The sequence below is a fragment of the Equus caballus genome, chromosome 27, assembly GCF_041296265.1.
Source record: "Equus caballus isolate H_3958 breed thoroughbred chromosome 27, TB-T2T, whole genome shotgun sequence".
Taxonomy (NCBI): Eukaryota; Metazoa; Chordata; class Mammalia; order Perissodactyla; family Equidae; genus Equus; species Equus caballus.
This window is the reverse complement of record NC_091710.1, coordinates 42898910-42924994: the sequence shown is the minus strand read 5'-3', so window position 1 is coordinate 42924994 and position 26085 is coordinate 42898910. Positions and strand designations below refer to the sequence as shown.

Sequence of the window (26085 nt, the reverse complement as noted above, 5' to 3'; positions counted from 1 at the left end):
GTCCAAGATGGAAAAAAGACAGTTCTTGGCTAGTTTTTAAATTAGTCACACAGTTGTGTACAGGGAGACCAGGCAAAGGTCCGCAAAAGGTCATCCTGCTTTTCCAAGGGTACTCAGAAGATTGATAACAAGATGAGTCTTAAGTCAACTTGTGCATTGTGAACAAGCACAGCAAAAAGCAGAGGCTTCCCACAGCGGAAGCCTCGCGAGGCTTTATAATGATGTTCATAAAAATCCTACTTTTACAGTTACTCTTTCTGGAACTATATTCATACTCATATCCTTCAAAAGTTTGAGCTTCTAATTTTAAAACGAATGATTCAAGTTCAAGGATCCGGACGCAGAAAAAAAATTTATACTCTTTTAAAAATTTAGCATCCATTCCTAAAATAGGGCTGAGCAAAGAATTATCTATGGGGACGACAGTCTACACAGCAAACTTACCAGCATGAGCTGCTCATACATGTGTGCAAGTGGTAAAAACGAAATGTGTGTGTCATTGGCAGTCAAGGCAAGTACTTTCTGTAAAACACAACATCTTAGCAGAACGCAAACAAGCAAGAAAAATAAAACTCAATGCCTACCTCCACGACTCTCTCAAACATATGGGCAAGAGGCAAGAAAGATATCAAAGTATCATCTGGGCAAGGCCTGAACGCAGTCTGTAAGCAAAGACACCGGCAGGGCAGAAAAGCAGTAAGACTTTCAGTAATTTTCCATTGTATTTCAGAGCACGTAATACCTCAACACAAAGGAGAAACTGCTTTTGCTTATGACCTGCAATTATTTCTCACCACGGAATGAAATGAACGAGAAGCCATACTTTAATAATTCAAATAGAGTGCAAGTCATTTCGAATGACAAAATAAATCCATTCGGGACTTCAGTCAAAATAATAAAACTTTGCCCAAATTAGGATGTTAAGGGATCACGTGCTCTCATAGTTTAGTGCTTCAAAGTTATAGTACCCCACTCCCCAGCAAGCTCTATTTCATCTTAAAGTAAGAAATGTAAGACCCATTCCAACATAAGATAGCATACTATGTTATAAAAGGAAAGTTAGAGAAAAGACGAGAGAAACTGGATTTCCAAGCTCCTTCTATTTATAGTATAAATACATCTTGAGTATTTTAGTTTGATCAACATCTTTACCTTAAAGCTCTACTTTACCCCATGAAAAATACCCCAATTTGTTTAACACAAGCTGTAATCTGGCACCAGGGGATTTGCTCTCTGATAAAATGCTGATCAGAATAGGTGTGCATCTAGACTAAGTCTGGACATCTGGTTTCCATTTCATGGCTACATATGGGCTTACGGAGGGCCAGGCACAGTGAGGGTTTGCCTAGAATGCTCATGTTATTAACTTGAAGAACTCTGGCCCCAACCAGGGCTGCTGACAGCAGCTGCTGCCACACCAACACAGAAATGAAAGTGCCGTCAAGCTGCCTAGGGGGGCCGTGCACCCACTTCTGAGCCATGCCCTTCCCTTCCCCAAAGCTGGACCATCCTTCCTAACACTGTGACAACAAGTGAAAGCATCTGTCCTGAGCAAACACAGATGCCCCGGCAGCACATGAGGTGGCCTGATCATGCCATAATCTCAGATGAATCTTATTCAAGCATGACCTGCATCCCAACCAGTACTTCTCAGTAGGAAACTGTTACGCAACGAGAAATCAGACTCAAGAAGAGCCATACTGTTCAATTTTCTGATTTAGTACTAAAAATAATGTGCAGTAGCATGATTAAAAGTTTTACAAAGTTGCAAACGTCCCTGATAATTAATTTTCAACAAAGTTTTGTCTCGTTTGCCTCGATGAGCTGCTAACGCATTTTAAGTTTTCTGTGAAGGCCAATCAGGAAATTAAAATTTCGCTTTGGTACTAAATGCTGAATTCTGTTTAGAAAGCATATACCAAATAGGTCTTTGGGACTAAGAAAGGGTGAATACAAGTAAAAGTGAGATGGAGCTTCTGCAGCCACCAAAGATGCCCAGTTCCAAAAACCACTAAGCACAGGCTCCTGTTACCAAAATTAAGGCTTGGAGAACTCCTCCAGAGACTGCAAAAGCAAATTGCGTAAAAACATGCAAAGGGTATGAGGGAAAGGCATTCTATTATTCAATAAGTACCTTTTTAAAGGGCAAGTTTGAAAAACACCCTTGGTATTATGGACTGAATTAAGGCCCTCTCACTCGAAATTCATATGTTGAAGCCGGAACCCATTGTGACTCTATTTGAAGATAGGGCCTTTGGGGAGGTAATCAAAATTAAATGATGTCATAGGGGTGGGGCCCTGATCCTACAGGGCTGGTGTCCCTGTAAGAAGAGGAGGAGACACCAGAAACCTCTCTCTCATTCTCCATGTGCATACAGAGGGAAGGTCATGAGAGGCCTGGTGAGAAGGCAGCTGTCTACAAGCCAGGAAGAGAGCCCTCACCAGAAAGCAAATTTGCCAGCCCCTTCATCATGGACTTCTAGCCTCCAGAACTGTGAGAAAATAAATGTCTTTTGCTTACGCCTCTCAGTCTGTGCTATTTTGTTATGGTGGCCTGAGCAGACCAGGACACTTGGATAGCAAACTTTAAGATTACAGGAGATCAACACAAGTTCAAGGTTTTAATCCTCATAAAATGGAAGTCAAATCAACCATAACGAATAACAACAATTCAAAAACCTTCAGCAACATTTAACATTTTGTTGTTAACTTAAAGAAATTATTTTCCCCACACTGGAACAGTACATAAAAGCACAAGAGAGTCATTTCTCCTCTGTTCTTTTCTGGAAAGATCTATAGGGCAGAATTCAAATAAAGTTTTACTATCTAAAAGTTATAGTAAATTCTATCTGTCAATTCACCTTAATGGTCACAGGCAAGAGCAATTAGGTCCACAATGGAAACCATTCAAGAGAAGGTGATCTTAGGCCACAGAAAAGTTCAGACCTTATCTATATTTCAGAGTGTTTCAAATACAGCACGGACATAACACAGTGTTGCTGCCTTTAGTGCTTTCTTTCTTGAGGCCTAATGCCAATCAATGAATATGAAGAAAATGACGATATCCCCAAAGTTTACCTCTGTCATTTTCACAAAAGCTGAACAGTCGCTCACTATATTTCGATGAGTAATCATTGCTCCTTTGGGGTTGCCTGAGGGACACACACGAGCAGAACAAAGTTAGAGGACAGCAGCTCCATCCAAGAATAAGAGAAATTAAGGAAACCCAGAAACCCTGTATAATTAAAGCCTCAACTGCCTCGATTGTTAGGTACACACACAAAAGCCAAAAGTTGACTACAGTAAATTCTGAGCAACCTACAATCCTTTAAATGAAACGAATTCTCTTAATCTATATTAACATGGGCAAGTTTTAGAGTGTGTGGCAATAAGAGAAGGAAAGCCAGGAATTTTATTTCTGGAAACCACTGATACAGTTTGCCCCGGGAAGATGGGTGGATCAACTGTCACCCTGAATAAATGTTTGAGGAAATACATGCCACTCGCAGATTCGGAGAACGTCTTGCAGAGCGACAAGGGGACAGCCCCTGAACCACTCCTGTCTCTTCTGCCTTCTGTCCCTCCATCAAGTAAGTCATCACACAAAGACACTACTTAGAAGCAATTTCCATTTCAAAACTTACCTGTGGTTCCACTCGTGAAACAGATTACGGCAAGATCTTCAGGGGCTGGAGGCTACAGCACATAAAAAAGGAAAAGAAAAATCTGGTATAAATCAGAATAGAAAACAAAACTACAAGCCATAAGACATCACCCAAGATATCTACTTGCTTCTGAAATGGCTAGATATTGGAAACTAGCCAGAGGGCTCTGGCCGGGTCTGACACAGCGTGCTTACCTTGGGCTTCTGTCTGTTCGCTCTTCCCAAGTCCTTAATTAGAAGAGGAAAAAAATCTCAAATGAGAACATTTTCTAAATGTAAAGAGTAAGGTCACGTTAAGTCACTTCAAGCTGACTTTACTGTGGAATTCACTCACAGCTCAAAGACAGCATAAATTTAAAATTAAATAAACTACGGCAATTTTAATGAACCTGAACCGAAATATTTATCCATTGTTCTAAGAAGCCACTTTCCAGTTGTCTTCTCTCATATAAAATTATATAAATGGTAATAGAATTGGCCTTTGAAATAAGATTTATTCAAAAGACAGGAATCAACGTCTTTTACGTTATACTTCTCGTCCTCACTCCCACTTGCTATTCTGGCCTTGAACAAAGCCTAACTCTTAACCACAGTCAGAGACCTGCAGATGCTCTGCATCCTCCAAAAAGAGAGTTCAGCATGGCCCGGGATCACTCAGTCCTGCATAACTGACATCTTCAATCTAAAGAGAAAAATCAATGTCTGCCAAATTGAAATGCTAGCGATTTTGGAGAGGCTCCAACATGTGTACTCCCCAAATGGAGCAGAGAAAGGGTTTGAGAACCTCCAATATAAAACAGGCCAGGACAGAGGATCTAAGGCCACTCTTGAATTGACACAAAGGTTAAGAACGACAGATTCACTTCTGAGGTGCTGCATTTCCCAAAGGCTGGCTCCCAGTTACCACCAAGGATTCATTTTGATATTGTTCACTTTACTGCATGAAGGCAGTCTCAGTGGCCACTTTAATATCTCTTTTTTTTTTGGTGAGGAAGATTGGCCTTGAGCTAACATCTGTTGCAAATCTTCCTCTTTTTGCTTGAGGAAGACTGTCCCAGAGCTAACATGGGTGCCCATCTTCCTCTATTTTGTGCGTGGGATGCTGCCACAGCATGGCTTGATAAGCAGTGTGTAGGTCAGCACCTGGGATCCAAACCCGCGAACCCCAGGCCACCAAAGCAGAGCGCATGTACAAAACCACTACGCCACCGGGCAGGCCCCTCTATTAATTTTTTTAATAAACTATTTCTATTCTTTTCCTATTAAAATGGAACAGCTTGAGTGAGCACATGCAGTGAGTAGGCCTACAATTAAACAGAAATTAGATGGGTGTGGTCACAGCTCAGTGAGTTTCTGCCCAGCATAAACTTTTAAACAGTTTTGGGGCCGGCTCCGTGGCCAAGAGGTTAAGTTCGCGCACTCTGCTGCGGTGGCCCAGGGTTCGGATCCTGGGCGTGGACACGGCACTGCTCATCAGGCCACGTTGAGGAAGCATCCCATATCCCACAACTAGAAGGACCTGCAACTAAGATATACAACTGTGTACAGGGGGGGTTTGGGGAAATAAAGCAGAAAAAAAAAAAAAAAAGATTGGCATCAGTTGTTAGCCCAGGTGCCAATCTTTTTAAAAAAAAAATAAAATAAAAAAAATAAAGCTTTTTATCTTAATCACATTTTAAATTTTATATATATATATATATATATATATATAAAACAGACCACTGATTAAAAACAGGTACACTGACATCACATTAAAGTTAGCCAAGAGCTAAAGCAACAATAATTCTATCTTTTTCTTTTTTTCAAAATAATCTTTATCAGGTCCAAATTTCCACTTATCTTTTCAAAATTCTTACGTAACTTCTTGGGATCTCTAATTCTTCAAAAATTGAGGTTGCATAAAATAAAGCAATAGTGTATGCAATTTGGCTTTTAATTTATTGAGAACAAACATGATCCAAACGAGTGCACTATTTGCCGAGAAAGTTTTACAGCATGAAACCTGAAATCATCGTCTGGAAAACAGCACAGGAAGCATAAAAATAAACAAGTTGTCATCTTTAGGCTCCAAATGCCAACAAAAGAAGAACTATAAACAGAAAAAAAACTGAATTCTAGTTAATTATTATCATGATGAAGTATTTAGGGGTGATAAAATTTACAAACTACTGAAAATGCATTAAAAAGAGATAGATTGATGGTGGATTAATATGTGATAAAGTAAATATATTAAAATGTTAATTATAGACTCGGTGGGTATATCACGGTCTACTGTGAAATTCTTTCAACTTGTTTGCATGTTTGAAAATTTTCATAATAAATATTGAAAAAAGCGCAAAAATTCCAAATGCCAATGTTCCTAATGTTCCTCCTAGAAAAATACACATTAATCAAAACTTGATCACATGATCAACCATAAGGCTAATTTAAAATCCATTTCTTGGGGCTGGCCTAGTGGCATAGTAGTTAAGTTCACACATTCTGCTTTGAAAGCCTGGGGTTCGTGGGTTCAGATCCCAGGTGCAGACCTACACACCGCTCATCAAGCCACACTGTGGCGGCATCCCACATACAAAATAGAAGAAGACTGGCACAGATGTTAGCTCAGGGCCACTCTTCCTTACCAAAAAAACATAAAATAAAATAAAATTAAATTAAATTAATTTCTTCAAAACTTAATCTTTTGCTCATAAGATTTTTTAAACCAAACATGAAACATATTAAACAGGTAAGTATAAAACAATGTCTTCTATAAATAAAGATTTTAATATAAACTTTATATTACAATCTTCAGTCACTCTACTCATCTAAATTTTTTAATCTTAAAATTACTTTTTTTATCATATAGCAGTCAAAAAAGACCAAAAACTTCCTCTGTGTGTGTCTGTGTGACGGGCAGGTAAGGAGAAGGAAGAAAAATGGAGGAAAAAGAGATTACATTATCGTGAAAGGGAATTACAAGCAAAAAAAACAAATGTGGGGAAAGGTTAGGTTTTAAAAAGCTAGATAAAAACCCAATTTAATGCAACAGCACACCCATTAGCTTTTACGGACTCATGTTCTATGCTGCCACGTGTGTGCGTGTGTGTGCATGCACATGTGTGCCTATAAGGCAGAGGCTCTATAAGGACAAATGACAGTTTCCTTATGAGTACTAAGTTCCCCAGGAAAAGTTTTATAGATCCTTACTTGTAGCCTCAAATTCTTTGCAGAAGGAGAACTATAAATAAATCTTAAAAGTTTATTTATAACAGTTCCAGGAAAATACTTATAACATTTTCAGAAAGAGAATGACTTACTCTATTTAGCTTATTACTTCCTATTACTATGATGTGTACACAAAAAGAGGCTCCTTCTTGCCAGCTTCTTTGGATGGAAATCTTTTTTTTTAAGGTTGGTCCTGAGCTAACATCTGTTGCCAATCTTTTTTCTTTTTTTTTCTTCTTCTTCACTCCAAAGTCCCCCAGTACATGGTTGTATATTCCGGTTGTAAGTCCTAGTTCTGCTATGTGGGATGCAGCCCCAGTATGGCTTGATGAGCTGTGCTAGGTCCACACCCAAGATCAGAACTGGAGAAACCCTAGGCCTCCGAAGCAGAGTATGCCAAATTAACCTCTCGGCCAAGGGGCTGGCCCCTGGATGGAATTCTAATCAACGTCCAACTGAGGGACTCAGCTTTTTACATGATCCGATGTCACACGACCCATTTAAATACGGACCACACTCATCTTCCCAGAACAGTTACCTTCAAAGTTGTGATTAATGTGAATCTTAAGAGATTTAATATGCAAATAAACCAAATCAAACATCTATGCTGGAAATTTACCAGGACTCTACAAAAGCAACCTGGGAAAAAGAATAATGAGGCTGATTTCTCTATCTGGCTCCATTTTAGAGACAAATCACTACGCAGAAGCCATCAAAGCCTAAAGATGACATACAAACTTCAATCTCCACCCGAATCTGAAATTCACATTGCTGGCATTTATTGGCATGGCTTGTCAGTACTCTAGAATAAATACGTGCGTGCTGCCACTCACGCTGCGAGAGTACTTCCCATACGAGGTGATGGATTGACAGTGGGCATACTTCTTTCCAGTCATGAGACAGGAATTTCTGCTCTGCACCTTTTACAGGTTGCTGAGACTACGGGCCAGAGTTGGGACTCACGGGTGCTCTGGATACCACATTTGAGCCAAAACGACCTCAGGGAAACCCTCCAAAGAAGTGGGCAGGGTAGAATGACTCACCTCCATTGCCTTGAAGCTGAGGATCTCCACCCCACACTTCTTGCCTCGTTCCAACAGATCAACGTCAAAGGAGTCCATGAGAACTATGATTTTAAGGCCTGGTGTTAACTTATTTTCGACGCCTTCTAATAAGAGGTTGGCCTTGTCTGGCTTGTCAACAAAAACCAGAGAGAGTTCAGCTGGAAATAAAGAGACACAATGAGGAAGAAGCTCCAGGATTTTAAAAGCTTGAGTGTATAAGATCCGACACCAGGTTATTTTAAGGACTACATTCTTTGAATGGAAAGGTAGATGTGCATTTAAATATAAAATCCCTATCAAATCAAACAGAAGCAAATGGAAAGTCACCGGATCTAACCAATAACTAGGCCAACAGCCACCCAAAGGCTGTAGACGTACCTTTGTTGACTATGTAGGTGATTGCTTCGGTTCCCAGGGTATCATAGAGGGGGACAACCACCAATGAATATGCAAAGCATCCTTGTTCAATGATGACCCACTAAACAAAGAGAAAAGTCGGGGGAGAGAACGAGGTGTCATCATAGAACCACTCCAAGGAGAACAATACTCTAGATTCAAAGTGGAAACACTGGATGCAGCAAAATTAACACATGTGTATCTACTGCTATGTGCCCGGCACCATGAGGGACTCCCATGAGGGGAACGCTTGTGCCATTCTCAAATGGAAAGTGCAATTTGCCTGAAGAATTGAGGCAAATATGTGAAAAGAGAATTAACAATATAAGAGAGTGACTGACTCAGAGATGACCGAGCCCACAACGGACCACCTTCGTGGGGGAGGAAACTGAGCTTGCCCTTTGCAGGAGCAGCAGATTTTGGACAGATGGAAGAGAAAGACAAGGAGACGCCAATAGCAGGGACTATCCAATTGAAAGCAGGAAGGGGGTCAGGGAGCCATGTGGCTGATGTGGATGTTCCAGCAGGGAATGGCAAGGCTGGAGAGGTGGGCTGGAGCAAGCCCCTGGCTAGAGGAGCCTAGCTCTATTCTGCAGGCAATGCACAGCCACTGAGGACTTCTCGGTGTGTGGTCTGAGGAAGCTCGACCTGGTGGCAGTGTGCAATACTGCCCGGGAGTAGGAGAAGGAGAGAGACACTTGCCTAACAGGAAAATTGTTCTGGGAAAATCTCCCCAGAAAAATGATAAAGGAAAGAAGTGATAGTCTAACTGGTTTAGAGGTCATCTTGTTTCTAAACTCATCAGCCACATAGTGACTCCTTTGCCTACAGGGCAAATGGGGCTGGCCTCAGCAGCGCCCATCACCTCCAGCTGCAGCTGGCAAGCCTTCTGCAGAACCCCCACAGACACAGATAAAGGCACAGCTGCCATGGGAAGGGAGCACAGTCCACCCACATTCACTTCACCTGGAACAATCCTCCTTTTTTTTTTCCTGGAACCAATTTCAAACTAGAATGCAGAGGTCAGGTCCAAGCTCCTTATTAGGGTACATGGGGCACATGTGGTCTCTCTTCCCTGCCCCTCGTCCTGCCACTCCAAGCTCTACCACAGTAAAATGCTTCATTCCCCAACACAAACATGTTGCCCGATGCAAACATGAGGTTGTTCCTGACATTCCCTTGGCTTCCCCACCCTCATGTCCTCCAAGACTCCACTCAGATGCCACCTCCAGGAAGTCCTCCTTGACTGAGATCCCACAATCCTTCTGCCCTGTCTCCACACCTACCCCGTTACAGAGAATGTATCAGCTTATGGGCCTGTCTTCTCTAACGTGGTACCTCACAAAGGAGATTCAAGTCACTGTCGTGCTTTGGTGTCTCATGGTGCCTGGCATACCGTAGGCACTCAATAAACATTTACTGAACTAACTGATAAATATAGGAGGGTGCCTACTCCGTGAAGTAAGGAATATGCATCCTAGTTAAAGATTCCTTATAAAAATCCTGCTAAAACAACACATTCAAACACATTTTGAATGTGTTCATTTGAGTGGGTTTCACTTAAAATGAAAGAAACTCAATTTCATGAGCCTAGTCATGGTCCACCTGTGGAAAATGCTGTTTTTCCCTTAACAGTCCATAAAACGCTAAGAAACCATGCTAATTTGTAAAACAGTCAGTAGCACAGGGATCAAACCAACATGACTTTTGGACACCAGTAGATCTAAGAACCAGTTCTTCAAGCCTGGTGCTTGAAATATCCCAAGCCAGCTACGCCATCAGTTTGTTCACTAACATTGTAAGCAATACTCCAAAAGAGCTTCTCATGTAAATTCACTTTAATTCAATGGTTTGTAGAAGCCACATGCATGAGCCTAGACAGCCAAGCAGCAGACTGCGTGTCTAAAATAAGGCTGGCTCTCAGTGAGGCACTTTCCTTGTCGCCCATGGTATTTTAAACTTGGTAACCCGAGCAGAGGAAAAGCTCAAACTTTTCAGAAAGAAAAGATGAGAGTTTGCTACCGACAGCAATGCATCCAAGTTTCTCTATAATTGATTAATGCTATGTTTCTAATCACAGAAGTAGTCCTTAAAGCGAGAAGACTTCTTTATTAGTCATTTGTTCTAATAACTCCTTTGTTAGTTTTTGGCTGGGGACCTGATCTTAAAAAAACAAAAACCAATAATCAGAAAAAAAAAGTGATTTTTTTTTTTTCTACCTAAAGGCTAAGGAGGCTCTGGTTTGGGGTTTCACGTGTGTCACTTTCTAAGGTGTAACACAAAGTCATATTCTCAGTAGATATCAGATCACAGATCTGGTCTCCAGCAGCAGGAGGGGTGAACTCTGACCAGCTCTTAGAGCTGAGAACTCTCAAAACCACGTACGGTCGGGGCCCAGTGGTTAGTACCTCCGGTCTGTTCTGGGCAAAGATGCCAACGAACGTCTCTGGGCCAGCCTTGAAGCCCTTCTGGATCAGCGCCGACCCCACAGACTCTGACATTTCGGCAACCTGCAATGGGGAAGAAAGAACCAGGAAGAGCATCAGGCCCAAGTCAAGGAACAAAGCTTGCTGGGCGACGGCCGAGTCCAGCATCTCAGCCAGCAGGCAGCACCGCACAGAGAAGGAGAGCGGGAGCAAACAGGTGCTCCTGGAGTGCCATGTTTTCGTAAAATACAAGGATTTCCTCATCAGAATTCACTTTTAAGAGAACTGATCAATACGGTCCTTCGGAAATGCAAGTGAATCTCATCTCAAAAGTGGCAGGTCATAGATGATTGTATGTCAGGGTTTCCCACACATTCCTATTTTATACTTTAGTTTTATAAAATCTTACAAAATTATAAAAGCAATACAAGGACATAGTGGGTTTTTTTTTTTTTTTTGTATTTATAAAGAGTAGCAGAGCAGCCAAAACTTGTCATTTGGTATAAACACAGAAATAGCAAGTTTGGGGAGACGTTTAAAAAAATAAGCACCAGCTCTTATCATTAGGCTCTACAATTCGAATCTTAAGAATTTACTCTTAGGAAATAATTCAACCTTAGAAGGAGGTTTTAAAAAACTTAACGTACAAAGGCATATATTTCAAAATTATCTAAAATCATAAAATGCTAGGGGAAAAAAGACCAACGACTGGGGGGGGTTCAATATACAGTGGTAAATCTCTGAGAAATGCTATATAGCTAGTAAACATTACAATTATGAAAACCCTATCAAACTTAGAATATCTGTGACAATTTTAAGTAAAATAAATAAGGACAAAAATGCGTACCATTATTACAACTAAGCAAAAGTAGGTAGATTCAGAAAAATTAGGCAGGACTATAAACCTGTCCCCATTCTCTCCCCATTCCTACCTCAAATTAACTAAAAAAAATTTTTTTGAATCTTAAAATTTGGCATTCTTTTCTTCATTTTCAGTTGGTGGATCCTCAAGAGCACTTTTAATTCACACCCACGCCCTCAGGAAATGAAGCCACACCAATTCCTGCTCCAGAACCCTTTTGGTTGTGGCACATAGTGCCATCCCTTGCTGTGCCTATGGGAAGAAGAGCTGACACTGGTGAGGCAAGAGCAAGAAAAACATGAATATACTGACTACTTTCATACCCCCTGTACTGTTTCACCATTCTTGCTTGCATTTAAGGGATGAGAACCTGGGAAATGCCTGCAGCACTCACTAGGATAATAGATACGCATTTATGTCTAGAAAGAAGATCTCTATCTTTCTTCAAAACACCTCAAAGGGGTTGCTAGCCCCCAAAGGTCAGAAGCATTGAGCCAGTGGAAAAAAAAAAATGATTTAAATGTACAAGTCCACGGTGGGCTCCAGTCAAGTCCAGTTTCGTATCTTCACCAGCCTCTGACTAAAAGGTACAATATACAGATTAACACCTTCAGAAAACCCAAGGATTTTCAATCTGCCTTGAAAACTCCAATCTGCAAGGGCTGCATCTTCTCTCTTCCGGTGAACATACAACAGAATAACAGAGGAATATATTACTGTGAGAAGTAATCCAGAAAGCACTTGAGGATTCTTCAAGGCCTGAAGACCATCGTGCAATCTTAAATGGCCAACACACATCAACAGTTTGTGCCCCACTTGTGACAATGAGAGATCTTGAGAACGACTATTTGGACGGGACACTAGTGTTTGGCTCTGGTAAGGCAAAATAAAAACAGTGAAAATCTCTCTGGTCACCTGGGTTACAGCCCTTTGCTCCTTCTACAATACAAGCAAGGTATGCTAAGCTCTGAGAAAGAGAGAGAGGGATATACCCAAGCAAAGCCTTCTGCACGTCATTGATCTTCAGATGAGGGAAGGGAAGAAAACATCGGTTTCAAGCTAGGGAGTACCAGTGAGCATTGTTCCCAAGCTGGCTCCGTGGCTCCTCACGACAACTTCCCCCACATACACACCCAGAACACACCAACTGCTGAGAGTACCCTTCACACGAAACACAGGAGGAGGAAGTTCCTTTGTATTCATGAACACCACCAGGACTACCTGTCCCAGGGCAGGAGCTGTTTCCTGGACAGCTGCGCTGGGAACAGAAGGCAGCCAAGCTGACACTTCCAGCTGCTCCTGAATGTCCTGGGTACTACTGAGACTGAGGAGAGCAGGGGCACCCAGCTTTGTTGTAATCATCATAAAAATAAAAAGCAATGTCTTCCTGCTCTGCTATCTGCCATTCCCAAATTACTATTTCAACTGTTGTAGCCGTGGACCAATTGGGACTGCAGAGTGACCAGAGAAGAAACACCCACACCCCAGCTTCCATTGTGTTTATACAGAACACAGGTGTCATCTCTGAACATCTGTGCTCCTCTCCGTGGCTGCCCTGGGGGGTTAAATGTCACACCAGTCCCATGTTGGTCAGGATCAGTGTGATGCAATGAAGAGCACTCCAATAGATGGCAGGGACCTCACTTCTGGTCCTGGTTCTGCCACTAACCAGCTGTGACCTTGAGTGAGTCCCATCCCTTCCTGGGGCATGTTTTCCTCATCTATAAAATGAGAGGGTTACACTAGACTGGGGCTTCTAAACTTTTCTAGTACCCCTTAAGGCAGAGAGAAGTAACCCTATCCCCGCATGGTGTCCAGGAGAAGAGTCACCCACTTGAAGCACATTTCTAGAATTTTATCTTAAAAATTATACTATACTCCACAATGCATTACATCAGCTCCAAAGGAAAGTGCTTTGAACCACCAGGTAAATGATTTAACTAGTTGTTCCCAAATCTTTGTGTAAAATTTCTCCATTTGGATGCTGTATGCTTATCGTGAAGCTCTGAGCTGGTCCAACACATACACTTGGTAGAAATCTTCCTGCCCTAACATCCAATGGCTGCAAAAACGGACATATTTAAGCACTACAGCTTGCAAGAGGAGTTCACAGAGACAGAAAGCTCACCTGTTTGTATGAAAGCCACTCATAGGGTTGGTTCGGCTTCCGAGAGCCCAAACAATGGCCATTATCTAAAAAAAGAGAGAAAACATGAAAAAACAAACGATGGGCTCACCATGCATCAATATTATAATTTTCATCCCATCTCCTTCTACAAAGCATCAGCTAGACTCCAGAGGTCGTCAGGTTAGAAACAGTGAGTTCAGATTGGAAATCAGTTTTCTTCCTGGGGTTCGGTCTGATTTTTTGTTTACTTATTTCTATTTTGTTTCTTAAATGGGGCAGGAAAGGAGGAAAATGAGAGGAGATAAAGCAAATACAATTTTTAAGGATGCTCAATTTGCCAATTCTTCTTCAATACCCTATTGGTTTAGAAAGAAGTCATAACCCTGAGTGGTAGAGAGATCCTAGCATAGGTTTTCAGAAGAGGTATCCTTCAAAATTTCGAAAAAAGCTTAAAGCATCCTAACTCAGAATGTGAAATGGAAAATATAATTTTTAAGTGCCCAAATTCTGATAACCAAAGGTAACAAGAATCACCTGGAATTCTAATTACATGGGTGAAGTCTTATTTTTTTCATTGAAGTGTGTTTGACATATAATATTATATCAGTTTCAAGTGTACAACATAGTGATTTGACATTTATATACATTGCGAAATGATCACCATGACAAGTCTAGTAATGATTTTTACCATACAAACTTACCACAGTATCATTGACTAAATTCCCTATGCTGCACATTACATCCTCACGACTTATTCATTTTGTAACTGGGAGTTTGTACTTCTTAACACCCTTCACCTATTTCACCCATCCGACATGGGTGAAGTCTTGACTGCAGAGAAACAAAAAGGAAGATAAGATGCAAAATGATGGAAAATAAGGGGGCATTCATGAAAGCAAAAGTTACGAAATATCAGGATGCGTCCTGATTCCAATTTAGGTACCGAATAAGTAGAAGGAAAGAAAAGCTATAATAATTATTCAAGCTAAGGGCTAGCATAGTAATATTGATAGCTCCAAATCATTTATATTTGGAACTGTACAAGTTTCTTTCTACAGATCAATCCCAAGCTAACTTTAAGCTCAGTTGGTAGCTGTTGAAAGAAAAAGCCATATCCACCTGAAACACAAGCTGTCATGTTCAGATGATCAGAGTTGACCACATCCAAGAATATTTCCTAACTAGAAACATGGGCTCTCTGTCAGCTCCGTGTTACATGGGGCCTGCACGGCTCCTTCTACGGGGACATCTGAAGTTGGATGTTTGGTTATCTCCCACCTGAATGGAGCATTTGCATTTCTGTTTTGAGGACATAACACATCTGGCCTCACCATTCTAGGTTTGAGTGTGAGTTAGGTGTTCAGATTTGGTTTGGGGACCTCGAGGGAGTGGGAGGGAAAGCAGAGCATGGCCCCATCTAGGGCCCTGACAAGCCTGGGCCTATTACACAGAGTTACACCCTAGACAAGAGAAACGTGACACAAAGGTGGATTCAAGAACCCATCATGAGGAGGGGGAGGACCCAGGCTGGACAAACCCACTCCTTCACACCGACTTCTTGGCTGTCTCTAAAGGGTGCCTGTGGAAAACAGAAAGGAGCCACAGAGGGCCTTATTCTCAGACCCTTTTCAATTCACAGGGCCTGGAATAAAGACTGAACATGACAAGTTCCATCAGAAGTTGTTTTCAAATGGAAAAAAAACACACTCACCCTATGAACTAATGCTATTTTATTCTTCAAGACCAGGCATTAGCAATCTACAGCCAGGGGTCAGATCAGGCCTGCAGCCTATTTTTGTAAACACAGTTTGACTGGAACACAGCCTCACTCATTCACTTACCTATGATCTAAGACTGCAGTGAGGCGTTCTAGCAGAGATCATACAGCCCCAAAAGCCTAACATATTTACTCTCTGGCCCTTTACAGAAAAAGTTTACAGGGTCCTGCTCTAAATAGTGAGGTCAACCCCCAGGCTCACCTGGGGAACCTGACAAAATATACTACACTCAAGACCTACTAACAAAATTTTTGATGCAATTGGACAGGGATGGGGCCCGAGACTCAGCATTTTTTAAAAGCTCCCCAGACGACACTAAAGTGCACGTAGGGATGCGAAGCACCGACAGAGACCTCACTCTTTATCAATGGCTTCCTAGGTACAATTCTAAAACACTAGGTTTCAAACCTCTAGGCTGGCTTCTCCTGTCATTCAACAAACTCCTAACTACCTTATCCAGATGCTGGTTTTTGCTCTCCTAGAGAAGTTGAATCTTACGGTAGCCTAGGAAAATGAAAGTTTAGAATAAAAAGCTCCTCTGGGGAAAAAAAAAAAAGGAAGAAAAAACTAACCCACAGAGCTGTTCCCTTCAATCAGCAAAGGTTAAGAAGCGTGAACTTATTTTTCTTCAACTTCTCTGAAACATTCATTCAAGACCTTCATTTTCCAAGTAGAGAAAGTGACCAACCCCCCAAAAAGTTACAGGATTTGTCTTAAGATCAGGGAAGAATCAGAAGTATGATGTAAGTCATCATAATCCTTGATGAATCCCACCTTCTGCTAACACTGGAAAAAATGCATATACGTTTATACATATACATGCTTTGAGGGAGCGGTAAAGAATATATCTACATATATATGCATATAGATACATATACGTATATATTTATATTATATACATATATATAAACATTTTCTTGTGGCCTTATGTTAGGCTGCTCTACCTTATGGATATTTACTATCACAGACAAATCCTGACACTATCTTTGAGGAAGTTCATAAATTAAATAATACAGAAGTAAATTCACTTTCTCTTGACAGCGGGGCTTAATGAATCTGCTACAGGAATATTGGGGTGAACCCACTGAGCCAAGCAATCCAGTTTTACTAGTATCAAGTAAGAACGATGGGTACTTCTTGAGCACAGATTACATGCAACATATCGTGGGGGACAGAGAGGACAACAGCACACAGTTCCTGACCATAAAGAGATTAAAATCTAGCTAGCAGTGGCAAAAATAAAAGCTAATCACTAAAAGATCTAAATAACAAAGCATGGAGCCCAAAGACCATCTCTAGAGAGGAACTGGGAAGAGGCAAAAACAAAGAAGGTAAAACAAAAAGTGGGGCATGAAAAAGCAGAGGGGACTCTCTCCATCGTTGAGGGTACATTCATGAGCACCTGCTGTGTGCCAGGCCCTGTGTCAGTGCTGAGAGGAGAGATGGCTGCCCTGTTCATGGAGAGCCAGCCAGTGGGAGAAGGGCAGGTAAACGCCTCTGTCCCCTGAAGGGGCTGATACAGAAATAGGGACAAAATGCTGGGAAATGCCTCACGTGGAGGCAGGGGATGAAAACAATAGACAGGGAAGGTTTTCTAGAAAAGGGGAAAGGCAATATGAGTTTTACAAGATTAGTAAGAATGTGTCAAGCACCCTGGGCTGGTGCTAGGAAAGAAAAGGCTTTATGATCAGGAGAAAAAAAAGGGCACAAAGGTATGGGGTTATGAGAGAGGAGAGGGGTCATGGCTTTGCAGGAAGTTCGGTGTGACCTGAGGGGAGCACACATGGAGCCTGGAAGGGAGAGGCTGGAAAGGAAGGCAGGAGCTCGGTGTCCCGGGCCTCCTATGCCATCGTTAGTAATTAAGGGTAGTCCAGGAGCCAACATTCCCAGACTGTCTCTGATGGAACACAGCTTCCTTGATGCCAGCGTTTATTTCTCAAAATATGGGTCTCACGGTCAAGTAAGTTTGAAAAATGTTGGCTTGAGCCCAATTAAACAGGTCTGTTGACTGCAGGAAAAGTCAGAGCCCATAATGAGCTAATGGATCTGTGACTCTGCATAAAATACAGGACATGCTAAAAACACAGGGCCACGGAACCCCCTTTGCCATGGGCAACATCTAGAAGGCTAGTGTGCTTGCGGACTCACTCTGGAGAAGTTATGGCCGGAGACAGAGACACTTGAACAATATGAAGTAGGTGAAAGATGTGAGTAATATGCCTTTCTGCAGAAGGACCACCCTTTCTGAATGAAAACCACTAAGCGTTAGTCACACAAATTCAGTAAAATGCTTACTTGACACCTGTATACCCCTCAGGAAAACTTCATATACCGTTGTGACATCATCGTAGAAATACACCAAGGGCTTCTCACTATCAAGGAGGGTGGATCTCCGAGCGCCATCACTACCCTATGGAAAAAGACAGACAGACAGACAAGCATGTTAGAAGAAAGCGTTAAAAAGAAAAAGCTTGATGTGCATGCCCACAATCCCCTCCAGGGGCCCCTCTGGAGTAGCTGCCCTGTGGGCGTTGGTTGAATGGATTGAAGCGCAGGACATGCTGGTGCGCTAATGTCAGTCATTCACCTGGAGACAAGTGCAGGCTTCTGAGAAGCAAGGCCAGGACCGAATGTCTGTCAAACGGTCCCTGGGCGAAGGAAACAAGTGAGGAAAAGAGAAAGAGGTTCACAGACCTATAAGCACTGGTCCTGCCAGACAAGGCTGAAGAGAACAGGAGGAGAACTGGAAACTAGCCACCACCACACACTGTGACAATGCTCACACGGCTGCCATCGACAGCACAGACGGCTGATTTTGAGTCAGCTCTTGTGGAAACGACACACCATTCAGTTCTACTGCCATAGTGTTATCTATATTCTTTTAAGGTTAGTTCCACTGTTGTATCTCTTTGCCAACTGCACTATAATCTGTTAGGAAACTTCAGTTTCTCATATAGCATCTAATAGTTACGATCATCAGCCACAAAATGTGTGAGCGTGCAGACTCCTCTTTAAAAGTGTGATGCGCAGCACTGACAGGATCACAGCTCTGACATCACTGGGCATCCTTCTCTCGAGAAGCTGTCTTCATTTGTCGGCTTTGTAAGTACACTGGCTGTGCACAAGAACGCCTAACTAGCAGCAGTAGTCATCTTAACAAGTAGTACGTGATTCTCAGCCTGTGAGCTGCTGAGCCCTCAGATCCACAGAGCTGCTACTAGGGGACCAGATATTCACACAACCCCTAAGCACTCTTTAGAGACTGATAAATAAAAGCTGTGCTACTACGATGTCAGCGCCAACAATTTTTTTTTTTTAATTTCAGAGAGGGGCCTTCACATTGCAAACATCAGGAAAGACTTTCTCGGGGAAATGAGACTACGATACAAGAACTTCTGCTCCCACAAGAAAGGACTGTTCAAAAGTAGGATAGATTTTTTCTGGCTTGAGGTCTGAAGAATGAATATAGGAAAGGCTTCATGAAGAAGCGGGCACAGGGCTGGGTCTCAGAGACTAGACAGTCCGGCCAGGCAGAGCGGACGGGCAGCTGGGATGTATTCCAGGGGAGGAAGTGCGGTGGGGACCCTTTCTAAGGTAATGACTGCAGATACGTTGTGATAGATTCTTTTTTTTCTTCTATGGTTTTTTTAAATTAGAATCCTTCACCCCTCCTCCCACATGCCCTCTTCTGTCTTCCACCACCCCAAGTTATCATTTATATACTTTAAAAAAATTTAATAGTCCAGAAGTGTATCAAGGAAAAAAATGACTAGCCCTTATTATCAGTTCAGTGAGTTCCTTCCAGACTTTTTCCTATGCTTATACATTTATATACATTCTTTCAATATCTACTCTGTGCTACATTTGTGTGGTTAACTCCTAAAACTGCTAACAGTTTTCTGGAGTAAACATTACTCAAACATATATTCTAATCATCAGTCTCGTCTATCTTGGCAGAAACTACCTAATACTGTAGCTACGATTCTAAACATAATTATTAGCTACAACATGCTACTTTTAAAGCAAAGATGTTATTCGTTTGCATAAAGGTGGAAAAATCTCTTCAGTTGAGAATCATGCTTTATTATTACTTAATCTCTGAGTCTGTTTTCTTTTCTGTAACATGGAGATACCGTGTGTCCATATCCAGGGTTATTTTTCATTAAACAAGAACTTTCCTGTAAAAAAGGATCATGTAGAATATTACTCAGACACCCTATAACATGCTCTAAGTACAGTACCAGTCCTTCTTAGCCTATAACTGCTCCAGCAAATATTCCGATTAAAATTCAGAAGCAACTTTGTGGCTTTATGGTAAGATTCAGAAGCCTCTTCAACCTAGGAAGCCACCAGAAAGACCCAGGGCATCATGGCTAAGGTAGGAAGAGAAAGGCGAGGGGACTGAGTGACAGAAAATGGGAAGGAGGAAAAAGCTAAGGAAAGTAAGAGGTGTGCCCAGTGAAGAAGACACGGCTGCTGTAAATAACCGCCTCCTGGCCGCTGGCCCCATCCACTCTGCTTGTCAACACGGTCTGGAGGCGCAGGCAGCCCAGCGGGCCACAGGGAGGTCCTCATGACTCTGCTAAGGATGTGCCTTCTACCCCTCTCATCATGACACTCACTCATTCATGGTATCACTCAGTGGGCTATCTGCAAAAGCAATACCGCCCTCCCCATGCATTCTGCTGAGAAGTGCCCACAGCTGTCAATGGGTAGATGGGAATCAGGTGACTAAGACACAGAGCTTCTTCTGAAGGAGCCAGAGTCTTATCCTTACATGACCAGAGGGACTCCAAGGAGCACTAGCGGAGCAGAAGAGCATGGCGGAAGTCAGAATGAACAGACACGAACAGGCCTAGACTCTAAGGAGCACAAGTTCACCCTGGAGCCGAGGTCCCCAAAGGATGGTCAGGGGAACACGTGGCCCTCGTAAGGAAAGCAAATTAGCCAGCCCTACACCAGACCTACTGAAGCAGAAACCGCAGGGGTGAGACGCAGCAGGCTGTTTTAGCAAGCCCTTCAGGGGATTCTGGTGCACACGCGCGTGAGAACCACATTAGCGTCCCCAGTAGAGAAGTGGTGAAGATCGGGGTAATACTTTAGAAAGAGATCTACCAGGAGTGTGAGCAGAGGACAGAATAGATCTTCTAGAGAGAAACCAACTTATATGGGCTTGGACTAGGGCAGCGGCAAGTGGGAATGGGGAGAATGGTGATGTTGGATGCACTAAGTGCTAATGGGCAGGATTTGGCAAGTAATTGGACTTAGAAGAAAAGGAGGGGAGAGTGGCAAGGCTGAGAAGACAGCAGTTCCATGTTATCAAAAATGGAAGACCAGGGATTGGGGCCAGGTTTGAGAAAAGAGATTAAGTTTACTTTGGATATATGGAGACCACATCCCTTCAAGATAGTAAGTCAATTTCCCAATTCTTATTTTGGGAATCACTGCTCAAGAGTTTAATTTAATAACAAACTTTTAACTAAATAATTCTTTGGTTAGGTTAATTTTTTGGTGGTATATAATTGTCAGGACTTTGAGAAACAGGAAGGTAAAACAGCCAAATCAAAGTTAAAGAAGTTCACTATATCCCAGATAAAGCCATCATGCTGACAAAGTAACCTGAGGACAAGATATTTATTATTATTCTAATTAGCAATTAGAATAATCAGCAAAAGTTTGAAGATGAGGCAGTAAATGTGCTCTATGCCAAAAAGGTACACCAGCGTAAGGCAGAGGTGAAACTGAGTAAAAAGTCACACTGTCACTTAAGGGTAAGGCACACTGTGATTTCAAGAAAGGAGACTGAACGAAATGGCAGTGGACGTCACTAAGCAACAAGATTGGTGCTTTGAAATCTGTCGCTGTATGAAATGATCACACATTCCCATAAAGAACCAGAATCATCGTTTTTGACGTGCGAACGTGTTACCACCCTCTTGAACAAAAATGCTCTATGTAAACACTGGGTGTTGGCGACCTCAGTTACAGCCGCGAAGCCAAGGGACTGCACCCCGCATGCTGGCAAGCACGGCTATCACAACCAGAGCTCACGATGTCTCTACGTGCTACAAAATCGAGCCATTTCAAAAGCAGGGCATTTAATTTTGGGGTTATTCAAGTACGTGCGGCTATTTCTAGGAACATCTACTTAAATGAAAAAATACTTTATTATTTTCAAAAAAATTTGGCCTTTCTGGACTTCTGCTACCACCTACCGATTGAGGGTGGAGATGGGGGTTTCAGTTGTGCTCAAGAAACAGGGAGAGCTAAGCAGACATCCCAGTCGAATGTGCAGGAAACTAGTCCATAAGACTGAGTCTGGGAGGATTCAGTGTCTTTTATTGCTTCTGCTGTACTCTTCTTTAATGCAGTTACACAGTTTTCCCAGTTTGAAAAAATAAAAGCGATGGCGAGTCAAACCCACTACACAGCCAACCAGTGGTCACGAGTACATTCTGCAGCATCTGTTCAGGCTAGGTTCCTCGGGAGATCAGTCTCCCCACACGGGCTCATTAGGAAGTAAACGCTCAATTTCCCCTTGGGGGCAGTAAGGGCAGGAGGACAGCAAACATCTGCGTTATCAGTGGTTCCCAAGACTAGAACTCCTGCCAATATGTGACAAAAAGGAACACTTGACAGTGAAAGTAATTCTGTGCCACTCCCATATCTAAATGCAAAAGCAAATTCCATCTCAGAAGATTTCTTGGGGATAGACAGACCCAAGCTTTATAAACTGTGGTCTCATTCATCTCTAGAAATGGATACCTACGGGCCATAACGGTCAACCACGCACACTGTTACCAACATTTGTTTATTCTCTCCATGGAGAGGGATGGGGGGAGGCAGGAAGAGGAAGGGAGACAAGGAGAGAGGGAGGAGGGGGAGGAAGAGAGAGCAGAGAGGGAGGGAGGAGAACTGAGTCATTTCCAACAAGACTGTTGAAGACTTGGCTGGATGTTAATGTTAAATTCAACTCTAGGGGGAAAAGCAGCAGGTGGAAACCACAGTCCTAGGGGGATAGAAATGACTTTTTCCCCCTCTATCCAATATCCTCCATGTGAAATACATTCCTCCCAACACTTACATTTTAACATGCATCTTACTCTGCCCAGAGCACCGTTAACTTCTTTATATAAACAGGCACAAAATGACTTTTCCACCCAGTGCCTCTAAGAGAAGCTCTCTGGCCATCAATTCTCACATCCGGCCACAGCAGATCTTTAACAGAGCAAACTAGGGCCTTTAAAGGCCAGCCGATAGGTGACCCTCCCAACCATATTTTCTGAACGACAATGGACAGGATATTTAAAAAACACCTAGACTCCCCCATTATGCTGGCCTGTAGATGTCACAGGTAACAATGAACCTGTAGGTTCACTATTCATGCTCACCATTTAACTAGCTAATTCCCCAAATCCTTTACACTCAAGTAAGCAAAGAGAGGGCAGAAGCATCATAGTAATGATCAGTGCTGGGTGTCGTCACCTGAGCTCAGGGAAGACGGAAGGTGCGGGAACAGTTACTGAGCGCCTGCTGCAGGCCAGCGACCTTGCAGATGAGAAAACAGACGGAGAGGAAGGTCCTCAGGTCTCGGTCCCACATCTAAAATGTGGTGGAGCCAAGCTTTAAACCCAGCTCCAAGGGACATCCGGGAACATTAGGAGATTTGCTCTGTGGTTCACAAGCAGCTTCAAACTTGCCCACATGTCATTCATCTTCATCTTTGAGAAGACAGGGCCCAGATCACCGGTGCCCGACTGGGTTTTTTGTTTCTTCAGCACTCTCCTCTGATCCTCACAGCCTTTTTCCTTTTCATGCCTAGTTCCTCCTCCAGTTTCCAACTTCCTGAATGCCTCGCTATCCCAATTGGAGGATTTGCTTAAGGGGTGTGGGAGGCCGACAGAGTACTAAACGAACACATTGCAATCATCTCACCAGAACAAGTCAGCCAACCACAGAAGGGAAAATCACACCCTCCCACCTCGGGCAAAGGGAAGAAAGTTTACAGTCACAAAATCCAAATTCCCCAAACACACATTGTTCCAGCAAAACAAGCCTGCCTATTGCATCCCTTCCTGCCTGCCCTTTGGACTATGCGAGGCATTCGGCTTCACTTCTGACTCATCTGACGGGAACCAGTCTCTATTCCTTACTCTTTGTCAGTCTTTTAGACACTGATGTAAAGCCGGGATTTTTGGTAAGAGGTTCAGAAAGCTTCCATTTGTCATTTTCCACTTGGCACAAGTTGACCCTGCTTGGGGGAGCCTTTTTTTTTTTTTCTTTTTTGGTGAGGAAGATTGACCCTGAGCTAACATCTGTGCCAGTCTTCCTCTACTTTGTATGCAGGATGCCACCACAGCATGGCTTGATGAGTGGTGTGTAGGTCTGTGCCCAGGATGCGAACCGGCGAACCCCAGGCTGCTGAAGTGAAGTGTGCGAACTTAACCACTATGCTACCAGGCTAGCTCCAGGGGAGGCTATTTTTTGATTTAAATAAAGACTACAGCACACATTTCTGTCACTTATGTGTACACATGTTCCCTGCTTAATGAAGCCTGTGAGAAGTGGCATCATTTGTACAAAATCAAATTGTGTTTTCCGACCTGCTTGACTATATTCCTATATAGTCAACTTGAGCTTTTTCTTCCCAGTTAAAGGGGACCCAGAAATTTTTTCTTCCCCTAAAACAATCACCGTTCTTTCTCTGAATTCCTAAAGGCAGCTATTTCATACTTCTGTGGGCAGGTCTTGGTGCAAAGATCAGAAAGTCTGCCTCGGTTCTCTGCAATGCCCACCCCTCATCCTGCAGCACACCCACCCAACCCCCACTGCCATTATCAGCTCTGACACTTCTAACACCTCGTCCGCATCACTAGGCACTATGGAGTTAGCAGGCAAGTCTAATGCCACAGAGGAACTCAGTTAAGTTTCCTATAATGTGAGTCTCATAAGAAAAATTAAGTTAGCAAGGTTTTTCATTGTTTGTTATTAAGAAGCTGATTAAGTTTTAGAAAAGGTGCTAAAATTACCTGTGGTATGAAAATGTGGATGCTTACATACTCCCAGAATAACATTTCTCAATAAGAACACCCCCCTCCAAATACATTCTCTCCATCCCACGCCCATTGCCCCAACTGCTGGGGCTGCTTGCTGACGATGCCCTCAGATAGCGTCACCCTTCAGGAAAACATGTCTGAAAATTCTCTGAGTACCATAGCACCAAGCAGCCAGAGGTGGGACTGGAAGGCAGATCTCGGCACACATCTCTGTTTGACCAGAATCACAATTATTTTGCAATCAGGAAAGAACAGGCCGTGGGGAACACTGAGTAGGAACCTGCAATTACAAACGGTAAGTAAATGAAAGTGAATGCCTAAAAACAGACAGGATTTACCTAAGGGTTATTGACACATAGGAAGCCAGAGCACCAAACCAAGAGATTCTTCCAGAGTCTCACATGCACTTCTAGTCGACTGTTCTGAGGTTGATGAGATGAGAATTTTGTTTATGTTTATGTTTATTTGTACAAATCACTGCAGAAACAACTAGACTGTTCCTAATATCTCCCCCTTCCTCTTAGTGTTGACCTGCTACCTCCCACCCGGTTCAAACTCGTTAGTCTAATGCCCCCCTGTTACACTCCTTCCACAGACCCACTCGGCTGGTGTCAGGGGAGTGAGGGCTTCACCGTGTGACCGCACCTGCCCTTCCTGGACAACTCGCTTCCCACTCTGCCCTAGCAGCTTCCACCCAGGCTCGTCCCTACCCTTCTGCCTCAGAGCCGTGTCTGACCCTGCCCAACTCCACAACAGCGCCCCTGCTCTGAGTCAGCCCTGGCCATTCAAGTTCAGAAAGGCATCGCCATTCTTTGTTTTCCTTCCACTTTATTGAATAAAACTGACAACAATGTAACAGATGTAAAGTGTATAACATGATTTGATACACACATAAAACACTGTGAAAAAACTGCCGCCACTGAGTTAATTATAAACACATCCATCACTTCACATATTTACCCTTTTTTTTTTTGGTAAAAACACTAAAGTTCTACTCTTAGCAAATTTCAATTACACAACACAGTGTTCAACCATAGTTACTATGTTACACATTAGATCCTCAGAGCTCACTCATCTGACAGCTCAAAGTCTGTACCCTTTTACCAAACTCTCCCTGCTTCCTCCACCCTCCAGCCCAGGGCAACTCACTCTATGAGTTCAACTTTTTTTGGGCATCACCATTCTTGATTTTTCCACCGTCATTACCCCCATAGGCTGGACTTGGTCTCCACAAGTCCACTGCGAGTCTCCATAAAAACTTATGAATCAACGACCCGCTCTCTTCTCTTGCAGAAACTGCTTGAGCCAGTTTTCAAGCAAGTCTTTCCACACACACACGGGTGTAAAATGAGTGATTCCACTAACCACATGGGTTAACCCACATGGGAAACTCCTACTCAGTACCAGTCTCCATTCGCTCCCTCTAAACGTGGACTAAGGATGCTAGTCCTTGCTGAGGTGTGCACGTGAGCTAGGAGGTCTGAGGTTTGTCCAGGAAAGCCAT

General features: G+C 42.8%; 1 protein-coding gene across 15 annotated transcripts in view; it reads right to left on the bottom strand.

The window, feature by feature from the left end:
- Window positions 1-26085, bottom strand: part of ACSL1 (acyl-CoA synthetase long chain family member 1) — a 64938-nt gene that overhangs the window by 12969 nt on the left and 25884 nt on the right. For 6 of the 15 annotated variants that reach the window (XM_023630582.2, XM_070253177.1, XM_070253176.1 and 3 more), the window contains exons 3-11: window positions 17821-17935; window positions 13748-13812; window positions 10740-10841; window positions 8314-8413; window positions 7915-8093; window positions 3860-3892; window positions 3645-3696; window positions 3079-3152; window positions 585-662 (exon numbers count right to left, since the gene is read on the bottom strand). In XM_023630582.2, coding sequence (XP_023486350.1) covers window positions 585-662; window positions 3079-3152; window positions 3645-3696; window positions 3860-3892; window positions 7915-8093; window positions 8314-8413; window positions 10740-10841; window positions 13748-13812; window positions 17821-17935 — 798 coding nt within the window. Of the gene's footprint in view, window positions 1-444; window positions 523-584; window positions 663-3078; window positions 3153-3644; window positions 3697-3859; window positions 3893-7914; window positions 8094-8313; window positions 8414-10739; window positions 10842-13747; window positions 13813-17820; window positions 17936-26085 lie in introns of all 15 variants that reach the window. The other 9 variants (XM_070253187.1, XM_070253186.1, XM_070253185.1 and 6 more) reach the window with 2 other exon arrangements.